Source organism: Eurypyga helias, unplaced genomic scaffold (genome assembly GCF_000690775.1).
Source record: "Eurypyga helias isolate BGI_N326 unplaced genomic scaffold, ASM69077v1 scaffold36561, whole genome shotgun sequence".
In the NCBI taxonomy this organism is placed as follows: domain Eukaryota; kingdom Metazoa; phylum Chordata; class Aves; order Eurypygiformes; family Eurypygidae; genus Eurypyga; species Eurypyga helias.
The window spans coordinates 354-11,806 of record NW_010233477.1 but is presented as its reverse complement, the minus strand read 5'-3'; the positions used below and the strand labels follow the sequence as shown (position 1 = coordinate 11,806).

The 11,453-nt window shown below is 52.4% G+C and overlaps 1 protein-coding gene across 1 annotated transcript; it reads right to left on the bottom strand.

Moving 5' to 3' along the window:
• Positions 1-601: 601 nt before the first annotated feature.
• Positions 602-11,240, bottom strand: DLST (dihydrolipoamide S-succinyltransferase (E2 component of 2-oxo-glutarate complex)). The gene is given in 14 exon segments (XM_010161744.1): positions 602-1,230; positions 1,711-1,878; positions 2,407-2,490; positions 3,351-3,424; positions 3,820-3,950; positions 5,754-5,851; positions 6,439-6,524; positions 6,775-6,933; positions 7,053-7,164; positions 7,860-7,915; positions 8,311-8,385; positions 8,720-8,775; positions 9,820-9,868; positions 11,159-11,240. Coding segments are annotated over 14 exon segments (1,365 nt in total). The 3' UTR covers positions 602-1,095.
• Positions 11,241-11,453: the final 213 nt, after the last annotated feature.

Below are 11,453 nucleotides of genomic sequence, written 5' to 3'. Positions count from 1 at the left end.
ACACCCCACCTCGCAGCCGTTGCCCAGTTTTATTTCATTTAAAATCCGCTGCGTTAAATACTTTAGTTACAAGTTCCGTGTAGAGGGTAAGAGTAATAGACTCCGCAGGCACTAGCAACCCCCTCACTCCCCAGTAATGTGCGCGCTATCGGATTAAGGACCGCCCCACCCCCCCAACCTCCCCCCAAAACCAGCAGCCTGGGGCTGGGATATACGGAACACACAGACCTGGCCTTCCACCTGCTGGCAGCAGGCCGAGCCCCCGCGCGCAGGAAGCCAGCGGTCGGAGCCGCCGTCGGCTGTGGTTCGGGGGGGGGGCGTCTGGTTCCCACCCCCGTGTTGGGCATGTAAGGGTGAAAGGGTTGTCATCATCCCCCCTCCCGGCCCAGGAACAGCCTCCAGAGGTCATGGGCTCTGCCCACCTGGACACCAATGCTCACACCACAGTGACCAGGCTGGAGAGAGACCAGGGATCTCCGAGGGGAAGCAGAGGAGCTGCCACCAGGGTGTTTCCTCTCTGCAGAGGGAGTGGCACCAGGGCGCTGCCAGAGGCAGGCACCTACCTCGAGCCCTCCTCTGCTCCAAACCTCTGCTGCAAGCGGCCTGGGGTCCCCAGGCTGCCCTCGCGAGGCGGATGAGTGGGAAGTACTTTCAAGCAAAACAGGGCCAGAACAGTAGCCTTTCCTCTCCCTCCCAGGAACCTCAGTGCTAGGAAATAAAGCTGAACCCGCTTTGGAGCAGCAGGGAAGGGTACCCTAGCATAGCAGCAGGGCTTTCCGCTGGAACAGGACAAGCTGGAGGTGAGTCTGGTGCTGTGAGGGAGAGGATGCCACAGAGATGGCTCCGGAAAGGCAGTGCCATTCAGTGGCTGGTCCACTGCATAGCAATCCTCGTGAGAAACGGAACCTTCGTTAAACAGAACAGGAAAGGAGGTAGGAGCTATCCCCACAATTCCCTCCGGGACAGCTCCGAATCACAGCGGAGGGCGGGAGATTGGAATGACCCCTGTGCCAGTTCGTGAATGCCCTGCATCGCTCCTGCTGGTGCTGCGGCCCGGCCCTGCCCTGGGTGGGTTGTGTGGGGGGTGTAGCTGCTCTACAGGTCGAGCAGCAGCACGCGGGGATCCTCCACTGCTGCCTTGATCTTACGCAGGAAAGTCACTGCCTCCCTGCCGTCAATCAGCCGGTGATCGTACGTCAGCGCCACGTACATCATGGGCCGCACCTCGACCTGAAGGGGAGGGATAAGGCAGGCATTAGCGAGCTCAGCCCTACCATCTGCATGATGCCTTCCTGCGAACTCAGGGAAGACTCAGCTTTTTCCTATCCTGAATCCAGGGCGCAGGCCCTCCTGGATGTATCCTGCCTGGCAGGATTACCCACCCACCATCCAGGCTGGGTTCACGCCACACAGGAGTGGATCCCTTTCTGGAGCTGTTCTCTATCCCAAAGGCTTCAGCCTCCTCCCCCTCCCCACATCTAAGCAGACTATCCAGTTTTCTCCCCCACGGATAGGACAAGGTCCCCTGCACCCCTCAGGCAAGTACCGATGCCAGCAAAACTGCCCTACACCCATTATTTTCTGCTCCTCCTTCCCAGTAAAACCTTTTAGAAGTTGGCACCAACCCCCTAGAAAAAGCACGCGGGCCACATCCTCGTCGCACTGAGCCCTTGCCGCTGCTCACCGAAACCTGCGCAGCTCCACACCTACCTTGCCTCCCACAGCCACCGGCCTGTCCACGATGGCATGCATCCCTAGGATGGCCGACTGGGGTGGGTTAATGATAGGTGTCCCAAAGAGTGACCCAAAAACCCCTCCGTTGCTGATCGTGAACGTGCCGCCATCCATGTCTTCAATGGCCAGTTCATTTTTCCGTGCCTAGAAGAAAAAGTAAGGTCCTAAAAAGATGACAGAAGGCAAAGGACAAGTGTTCGGATGTTCAGCCTCTCCAGGAATAAATGCTGATGGCAAGGGCTTCACTTATGGATCTATACAGCTGAAAACCAGCACAAATTGCTTGAAAATACATCCTGTCTTTAGATCTGAACATTTACTGGCTTCGGGGAAGGATTCTCCTGCCTTTCCTTCCAACTCTGGCTTTTGCAGGAGAGAGACACAGGGAATTCTATGCCGGGGCAGCTCAGCCTCAGTCTCTGAAGACAAAGGTGAAAACACACCGTGTCACTAATGCACAGTTCGTGGTTTTCTGGAAGGGCAACAAGTAGACAGGGCTGTCCCGTAAGGCAGAGCTACAGCTGTAACTGGATCCCTCCCACAGCACAGCTCAGTGTGTTAGAGGTCGGAGATGACGACACAGAGGGACCAAATCAATTCCTGACTATCCAGCACTCCCAATTCTTCCCCTTCCTCCCAATCCTTTTCAGAAAACCGTCCAACACTCCTTACCTTCTCCCCCAGCTCGTAGATAGCACGCTCTATGTCAGCGAAGTTCATGTTTTCTACATTCCTAACAACGGGGACCACAAGACCCTGGGGAGAAGCACAGCACACAATCAGCAAATTCACAGCAGCGACACTTGGATAACCGCTACCAGGCAGGAGCCTGGCCTCAGCCCAGCAGAGTTCCAGCCTTCTCCCCGGCCCGCAGCAGGTGGCTGGCAGAGCTGCCTCGCACCCTGGCAGCCTGCCGGGAAGCGCGGCATGCCACGCACCACCGGCCAACGCCGTAAACGAGGCACCTTCTTTGCCTCTGTAAGCCCGTCTCATAAAATCAACCAGGCCTGTCAGGATCCAGCTCCCTGTCCTTAAAAGCAGGTGAGGCACTGGGCAGAGTGCAGCTGTCACCTCCTGCTAGGTCAGAAGAGCAGAGTCCCCCTGTGCTGGACCAGCCCTAGACTTCGGGAGCAGTGACAGAACTTCAGTCCTGGCCAAGCCTCTGCCTCACAACAGAACCAACTACTTCATCTCCATCCCATACTCCCTCTGGATAGAAACATCTCTTTGGAGCAGCACTGTGATTTACAGAAATGGTGGGACAGCACAGTAGGGTTAGCCGATGGACAGGACATGCAAAGCTTTTACTATCTATGCCATATCTTCATGGGTCCATGAAAAAAAGGGTTTCCCTAACTCAGCCCTACTCATTAACCACCCAAATGCATAGTGACCTTGCTACTACATCTCCTAGTACAGTAGCAGAATATTCTCGGTCCTCAATCTTCTCACAAAACCCATCTCAGATGTCCACAATGTATCAGATGTCTCATTAAGATCAGGGTCATCGCTAAGTTTCTGCTGCAGAGGAGCTCAAAGCTGAACTGGCTCAAAGTACGTGATCATCCCAGACCTGAGGCTGCCGGAACCACGGCCGAAGCATCCAAGGTACCTACCCGGGGAGTTGCTACAGCGACACTGATGTCCACATAGTCCCTGTACACAATCTCTTTGGTCGTGTCATCAATCACTAGAAGGAGAAAATAAATCTGTTACACATTCAGTACCCAAGATCAAGGGCTCAAGAGGCCAGAATCAGCCACAAAATCATAAAAACTCACTCATCCCTAGCTTAAACGTAACTCCAGAGAAAAATGAGCCCTCACTGCACCTGTGGTCTGAGAAGCATCAGGACAGACAGAAAGACCCCTTCCTCACGGACCCCTCCTGGCAAGCTGTCCTCTACCTAGGTAAGTGGCATCTGCAACCTCAGCTTCAGCAGGCAGGACTGCCTCCCCCTTTTCCTGCGTATCTGACTCGCACACCTAAGCTGTTAGCCCGGCCATGGACCTGGCCACCTGCCTTCCCCCACGCCGCCCCGCGCACCGGTGAGATGTGCCACTGACAGCAAGGGTCACCGCTCACCTGCGTTCACAACGGGCTGGTCCTGCAGAGCAAAAGCTGCAGCTTTCACAAAAGCTGACATGAAACCTAGCTTCAGGTTGTGCTTTTTCAGGAAGGGATCCTTGTGTACTGCTCTCATCTCCCGGATGTTGCTGCCGAACACATGAGAACGCTGGTCAGCGCCGAGTCCAAGAAAACACAGTTCCCTCACTCCGTAACAGATTTCAGTGTCGGCCCCAAGGACTGCAAACCTGCGCTATCAACTGGCAGGCCCCCAGGCTGCTGAAAAACCCCTCAAACATCACAGGTGAATGAGGGTGGCTCTAAGGACCCCACCAAAGACCTAAGAGGAACTGGTCCTGGCCCACCAACTCAACAGGACAGGGTTCATCTGCTTGGCCTGCACTGCCAAGCACAAAAGTAAGATGGGGCACGGCATATTTCTTGCTCAGGACTGACGTTGCCACCGATTCTCTGGAGACACCGCTGTCGACACCAGTGCGGCACCGCAGACGGCAACTCCAGGTGCGGCTGAGCCCAGCCTGGGAAGGTGGAAAGCCAGGAAATGCCAAGAGCAGAAAAGATGCAGGTGGTGATGGAGGCAAAAGACTTCAAGCACTGTGCAAGTCCAGCGCCAGGCGGCACGGCGATGTCTCCATAGTGGGTGCCAGCCCACCCACAGCCCTCAACCAGATTAATCACGTTTCCCCACTGCTTCTGTTTATCAGAACTAAGGCCATTTTCAAAAAGCCAACCAAGCTGTCTCTACAAGCTCTGCCTGTTCCAGGCTAATACAAGATGCTGTGGAATTACACGGTCCATCCCTCCCCCTCCAGAGACCTTGAGCATTTCAAGAGACAGTTTCAGCAAGGGCCAGGGGTCTCCATGATTTAGAGTGTTTGTTTTCCTGCGCCTAACCTTGTTTAGGGCTAGGATTACCACCCAAAGACATTAGTGCCTCCCAAGACGCAAGGACTGCAGGAACGAGGATGAGGTTTGCTACGAAACTGGCTCATTATGGCTTCCTCCTTTCAGACACGGACCCCCACGGGAAGCAGGAGGCCCCAGCACCGGCCCTGCCGAGCCACCCTCCCAGCAATCAATCCAAACCAGATAACCAGATGCAACGAGAGCCCGAGGCCAGCGTAAAGCGACACCTCAATGAGCCTCCGAGAGGAGATAAAGCTGCAGCACTTCCCCTCCAATCAAGACTATTTTGCCAACCTTATTGTTCTGAGACCCAAATATTTACATGTTTTGTCTTAAGGAGCAGAATAGGGTTTCACAAGGCAATTTGATTTGGGCACAATTTCCCCTTAATGCACTGTAATACAAGCTGCCCACCCTCCAAAGCCATTAGCGTGCTCAGTCCCTGCAAGTACTTGAGTCAGGAGACCCCCACCCTGCCTGGAGGGGATGGGGAAGGATGCGAGTCTGTCCCTAGAACGCTGCACCACCCTCAGCAAGGGCCTCGGACCTGTGTACTGCTCACCTGAAAGGCTGGTGAGCCCTGGGGAACCTCCTCATGGGAAGCTAAACATGCCCACCTCCAAAGGCAGTAACCTGGTGGGGCAGCAGAAAGCAGATGCTCCTTCTTGGCGTCCTAACAGCCACTATACAAGTGACACTAGTCACTCCTGCTCAGGATCTACCGCTCCTCAACCAAGAACCACACAGATGAGGAACCAGGTTGCCCCTTTTACAAGCAGCAGCAGATTCCCGAGGAATGACAGGCCATTGTCATTGGCCATTGTCATTGTCACTGTGTACCCCCTCGCACAACACCAGCACCATGGCCCTGATGAAGCTGTGCAGACGGTGGTACACACTGAAGAGGTCCCAAAAGACGTGTTGCCAGTCTCTCCAAAGAGAATCAGCAAGGTCTTGGCTGCTATTTAAAGATGACTGCCTGCATCTATTCTACTTGTAAAGGGAAAAAGAGGTCTGCTCCTCACCTCATATCGATCTCATTGAAAGTGGTCAGCATGGCACAAGTATTCTGGGCCTCTTTCAGCCGCTGAGCAATACGCTGACGCATCCTATTCATTTTCACCTGAAAATTAAAAAGACATAAGCAGAAGCTGTCTCAAGTTCATCCAAGACGCAAAACTCATTAGAAACTCCAAAGGCCTTTCTTCTTGCCATCTAGTCACAGATGCCTAGGGCCAAGGTTTTCACTCCAGGTCTCCCTGAGGAGCACGACAGGCTGAGGAGCTGATTTCACTACGGAGCTGCCCAGCTCAACACACAGTTTCCAGCTTGAGGCTGACGTGAGAAGAGCAAGACTGCTCAACCATATTCTCTTATGGATGCACAACGCAGGTGCAGCAGCCCCAGTTCTCTGCTGAAGGCTTGTGGACAGACCAAGGAGGTCACACTGAGCCTTCTGTGCTCAGTCAGGAGTGCTCAAGACAAGACTCTTGCCTAGAAAGGACCTGTGTCAGATTGGACCTGGCTCCTCCTCCACTCTACCACTAAGTGGTGCCCTGGTGTAGAGCATTTCCCTATCTTGCACAGCTCCCCACAAGCTGGGTGCGAAGAGGTAGATACGGACACATCCAGAAAGCTCAAGGCTCATGCCAGCAGAGGCTATCGGCCAGCAACAGAAGTGCTGACAAGGCCCCTGTTCCCGCAGCTTACCCTGTGCTCTGATCTGGCACCTTTGCTGGGCACTGCTTCCCCAGAAGGGGCTGCCGCTGGGGCTGCAGCCGGCTTCACCGCAGACACTGAGGGTAAAGAGCACATCAGTCAAAAAGGGAAACCGGGGCTTGATCGCAACGCCAAGGCAGAAAGCCTGTTCTAGCTCCTCGCTCAAGCCTTGAATTGGGCTGCGCAGGTACGAGACATGGCTGAGCTCTCCAGTCTGCAGCATGCAGGGCAATAATGCGGGGAGGCCTTCCCCATACATGCCAGAGTGTTCGCTGTCTTTAATCTTACACACTCTCCCCAAGGAGGAGAAAACAGCTGTAGCCTCACCTGGTTTGCTGTCGATGGGCTGAGGTGACACAGGCGGCACTGGTGGCATTGTAGTGGGAATCGGTGCTGCAGCAGGAGGAGGAGGAGCAGCCGCAGCTACAGGTTCGGGGGCTGCAGGAGGAGGAGGGGCTGCTGCTGGTTTGGCCTTGGCAGGAGCAGCTGAAAGACACAGAAACGTTTAACTGCTCTCAGGATGCCTGGAAATGCCTTGCTTCCATCTTCAGAGAAAGCCCAATGGAAACATGAAGGCCTGTGCAAGTGACACACGCCTGACTTACCTCCAGTTTTCCTGAGTTTGAACAGAGGTGTCCCCCCTTCCACTTTGCCACCATCGGGTACCAGAAGGGCTTCAATCACACCAGCGGCCGGGGCTGGCACTTGCACTGATGTCTGCAAAAAGGAAAATCGGTGAAATTCCCCCCAGACGTTGGAGAACAAGAACAAGAGAAGATGCCAATTCGCGCAGACACACGTTGTGATCTGGCACAGAGAGCGGCTCTGTCTTGCACCACTTAAGCCAGTTTTCACACGCTCCAACGGGATTTTATGCCAATACTTAGGAGTTTGAAGAAATGCTGGCAGTGTAACATACACCCTGATCTTCCTGCTCCGGGGTTCAATCAATTGACCTGCTGCCAGCATCTTCCTGACAGCAACATCAGAAGCAGAACTTGACAGGGAGTTTTAGCCAGAACTTCAAAGCTCAAGAGTCCTTTAAGGAGTGAGTAAACTTAAAGACTAAATTTAAAACAATTGGAAGACATCCTATGGCTCTGCAGATTTCTCCTCTGTTTAAGCACAAACAGGTTTCAAAGCACTAAAACTGGAAGAGGGAGTGGAACTGCAGCTCCAACAAACAGCAGCACCACTCACGCTTAATCAAATGTATGAGAAAGAAAGAACTATCAAAGAATTCTCACTTAAGGCACAGCCAGCTTTCATACTGGATGAGAAGAGCTCTTCTCCATAAAGGAAGCAGGGCAGACAGGCAGGGCCTGCAGGCTCTAGGAGCGATTAGAGGGACAGAAGCCATACAGGGTACCCGCTACAGAACGAGAAGAAGTTTTGGTCCAGAAAACTCCTACCTTGTCTGTTTCAATCTCACACACCACTTCATCTTCCGCCACGGTGTCTCCAACAGCTGAATGACAGATATGAAGACCACTGTAAGGAGCGAGGTGCGCTCCATCCTCCCCTCTTAACCCACAGCAGTCTCCCCCACTAACCCAGAATTTTCTCACCCCAGTTCTCCACAACTTCTACATTAAAGTCTAGCTCAAACAATCCATCCACTGCACAGTCAGAGTCTGACTCCAGTTCAGACATCACCCTTCACCCAACATCACCCATGACAGAGTGGTGCTGAGGCAGTAACTGCAATCCTTACCCCTTAGGAGAACTGCAGTTAACAGCCTCGTTTGTCACGGACTGTAAAGCACAGAGCAGGCTGTCAGCCAGTGAACGACAGTCCATCCCCAAGCTGTCCGGTGCAGCAGCAACAGTGCTAAGAATTTCAGGGAAGAGGCAGCTGCTTACCTTTCTCCCACCTGACATCTCCTTCTGTGACTGACTCTGCAAAAGCTGGCGTGTTCACCGTAACCACGTCATCCCCTATGAGAGAGACAGACAGACCTGAACGCATTCAGAGCTCAAAATTTACGGCATTGCTTCATTCCTTGTCATCAGGACCCTGTTAGAGGGGGTAGGTCTACAGGCATCAAAGGTTAGCCTTCTCCTTGCTTCAATACCGATTAACATTTGGACACAAGAGAAATTCCCATCTGACTTAGACAAAATCTTTAGGGCCCAGGACATACACCTCCAGCCACCCATCGAGGTGGGACAGTGGGGCTAGACCAAGGATGCCAGAGGTGGCTTCAGCTGTTGTCAGGACAGCAACAGGTAGCACGAGAGCCATCCCGCTGACTCCTGACTTCTTACTTACTACGTACTGCAGTGGTTCTGAAGTAACGGACGGTGAAGACACTGGAGCTATTTACTCTGCAGAGAGAGAGAAGGACATGAGCACAGAAGTACGTTCCTCTGCAGGCTGCCGGCACCAAGCTCAAGACAGAATTGACATTTGCTTAACTGATTAGCTGTTCCAATGTATTTGTTCCAAGGGACTCCTACTTACTGTTCAAGCTGCAACAATCCCACTAAGAAAGGAAACATCACAGCTTACCATCACTAGTGCTCTCAGAAAGTCAGTGAGAACTGACATTCATGGAATTTTAATTTGGGGAGACAACCCAACAGAACCCCTGTGGTTTAAATACTGATAAAAGGCTGACCTAGCCACAGACCACCCTACACCCAAGATGAGCACAGTAACTGTCTTTTACCTCCAAATCAGGACTGTCATCTCTACAGAAGGTGCTAGATTGATCCAAAAAAGGAGAAAGCACCACAGACTGCCTGTGGAAACACACCCAAGAGACATCTATTTCTCTCCACCACATCCCTTCACAGGGAGATGGCAATCCTAAGCGTTCCAAAGGATGTTTTTTATACCTACTGACACCACATTTGGAAACCTGAAGCAAACATGCTTTAGCATTTCCTCTAACACAGGCTACTTGGTGCAAAAAGATCAGCATTTCAGGCTTTTATGGATGCACTCTTAAGGTTATTTCCCCAAATACGTTTTTACGAGACCACCTCAGCAACGCAAACTTTGCCTGACGAACAACAGCTCCCGAACCACCCCGCTTCCGACAGAAATCCTACCAGGAGGCCAGCGCAGAGCAAGTCAGACTTCTAGCCAGATAATCAAAGGGTACAGATCCATTTATCACCGATCTCCGCATTCCTGTCCTTTCCCTGCCTCAGTATCTGGCTCCAAACACAGCTTATGTTCTTTAAGCAGGCATGCCATAGCTCCTGAGCTGCAAAACCTAGATGTTGTTAGGGCTAGCCCCACGCTCCTACAACGTGCACAGGGATTTTACAACAGCCCCCCACTCTGCCTCCCAGCCCCCAAATCTTATCAAGGTTAGAGCAGCCCCAGCCTCTCCGCATCACGGCTTCCCTGGGGATACTTACACAAGCTTCCTGCTGTTGGTGTAAGCCAGCCCGTGGCTCCCAGCCACTCCTGTGAACGAGAATGGTGTTACGCCATAGGAACATTATCCAGCCGTCCATCCCTCAAGCATCCCCGTCAGGCAGGAGTGCAGAGCACACCACTGTCCGCCCTGAAAGAAGCTTGGGACTAAGTGGGGAACAGAGGTAAACAGAGGCACCTCAGTGCCACCAAACCTGCCCAGAGTTTGCCAAGAACAGTGGTCTTGTCTGCATCTAGACTTACAGAGATGGGAAACAGTTGTATCTTGACCTCAAAGCTCCTAAGGGTAACTTTGAAAATGGCAAACAAAGCAGAGGCTACCCCAGTCAGAACAAAACCAGGAAACAGCTACGAGGGCTGCTAAACCCTCAGGTGCTGCCGAGTTACCCGCACCAGTACAAAGGGGGTCTCACAGGGGCAAGGCATCAGCCCCCTAAGAAGCCTCACAGTCACAGGGACAGGTAAGGAGGAAAAAAAGAATGAAAGCAGGGTGCAGGGCAGAGTAGCGAGCCACCATCATCCTTCTTCTCTGTCCAGAGAACAGTTCTCCGAAACTCGCAGCAGGGACATACTTGCTCAGCTTCCCAGTTTCACATACGCCACCATCCCCTTCCCACACTACCCACGTGCCCTGACGCTGCAATTTTTATTACGAACTGAACTCCCGTCCTTTGCCTCTTTCAGGGCAGTGGGCACTTTTCCAGAATGATCTTAAAGAGAGTCAGCGTGGCAACTGGAGAACATAATTATCCCAGTTACACAATGCCAGAAGGAAGAACCGTTTCCCTGCTTGATTTTTTAAAGAAGCAATACAATTTTGACACCATCCCCTACTGAAAAGCTGATACTGGCACTCCAGAAACCGGAAAAGGTAAGCAGATTTAATTACTTTCTCAGAGTCTTATCAGCAGCAAGTGATGTAATGCTATATAAACACAGCACAGCTAGAAAAAAGAGAACTCTGGGAAAGCCCAGTTTAAGCACTGAAGAGGAGCTCACAGGCACACTAGATGTGACATGTCACTTAACATTCACCCATTGTTTTCAAAGGAGTTCATGGCGAGCGAGGCGCTGCAACAGTGTGTGCTTCAAGCACGGCAGTGTTTGAAATACACTGTGCTGCTGCTGCGAAATCTTCAACAATTCCGGGTGGATTGGGCAGCAAGGGAAGCACTCACACCGACATGCAGCTCATTTCACCAACCCCTTCTTCATTACGTGATTGACAGAAATAAACCCAAAGCAAACCCACTACCAACTTCCACCATCAGCTCTGTTCTGTCTAGGTAGTTTGAAAGGAAATTAATGCGTAAGACTCACCAGACAGAGAGCATCGTGCCAGAGTGCAGTTCCCCTGTCAGAGAGAAGAGGAACTATTAGTATTGCAAAAAACCAGATCCATCCTAGGACAACACCGGTTTTCCCACAAGACCTGGATCAGAGACGGGACCCACCATTCCCATGCTCCAGACTGCAGGCACGCTGTTTTTCCATAGTGTGCAAGAGCGGGAGATGGCAAGAGCACTGACACCCTTCTCTTTGCTTTGTCTCCTTCCAGGATGCTCTCCTGTGGAGTGATGTTAAACCTGACGCGCTTAGTTTCCAGTTGTGGCTC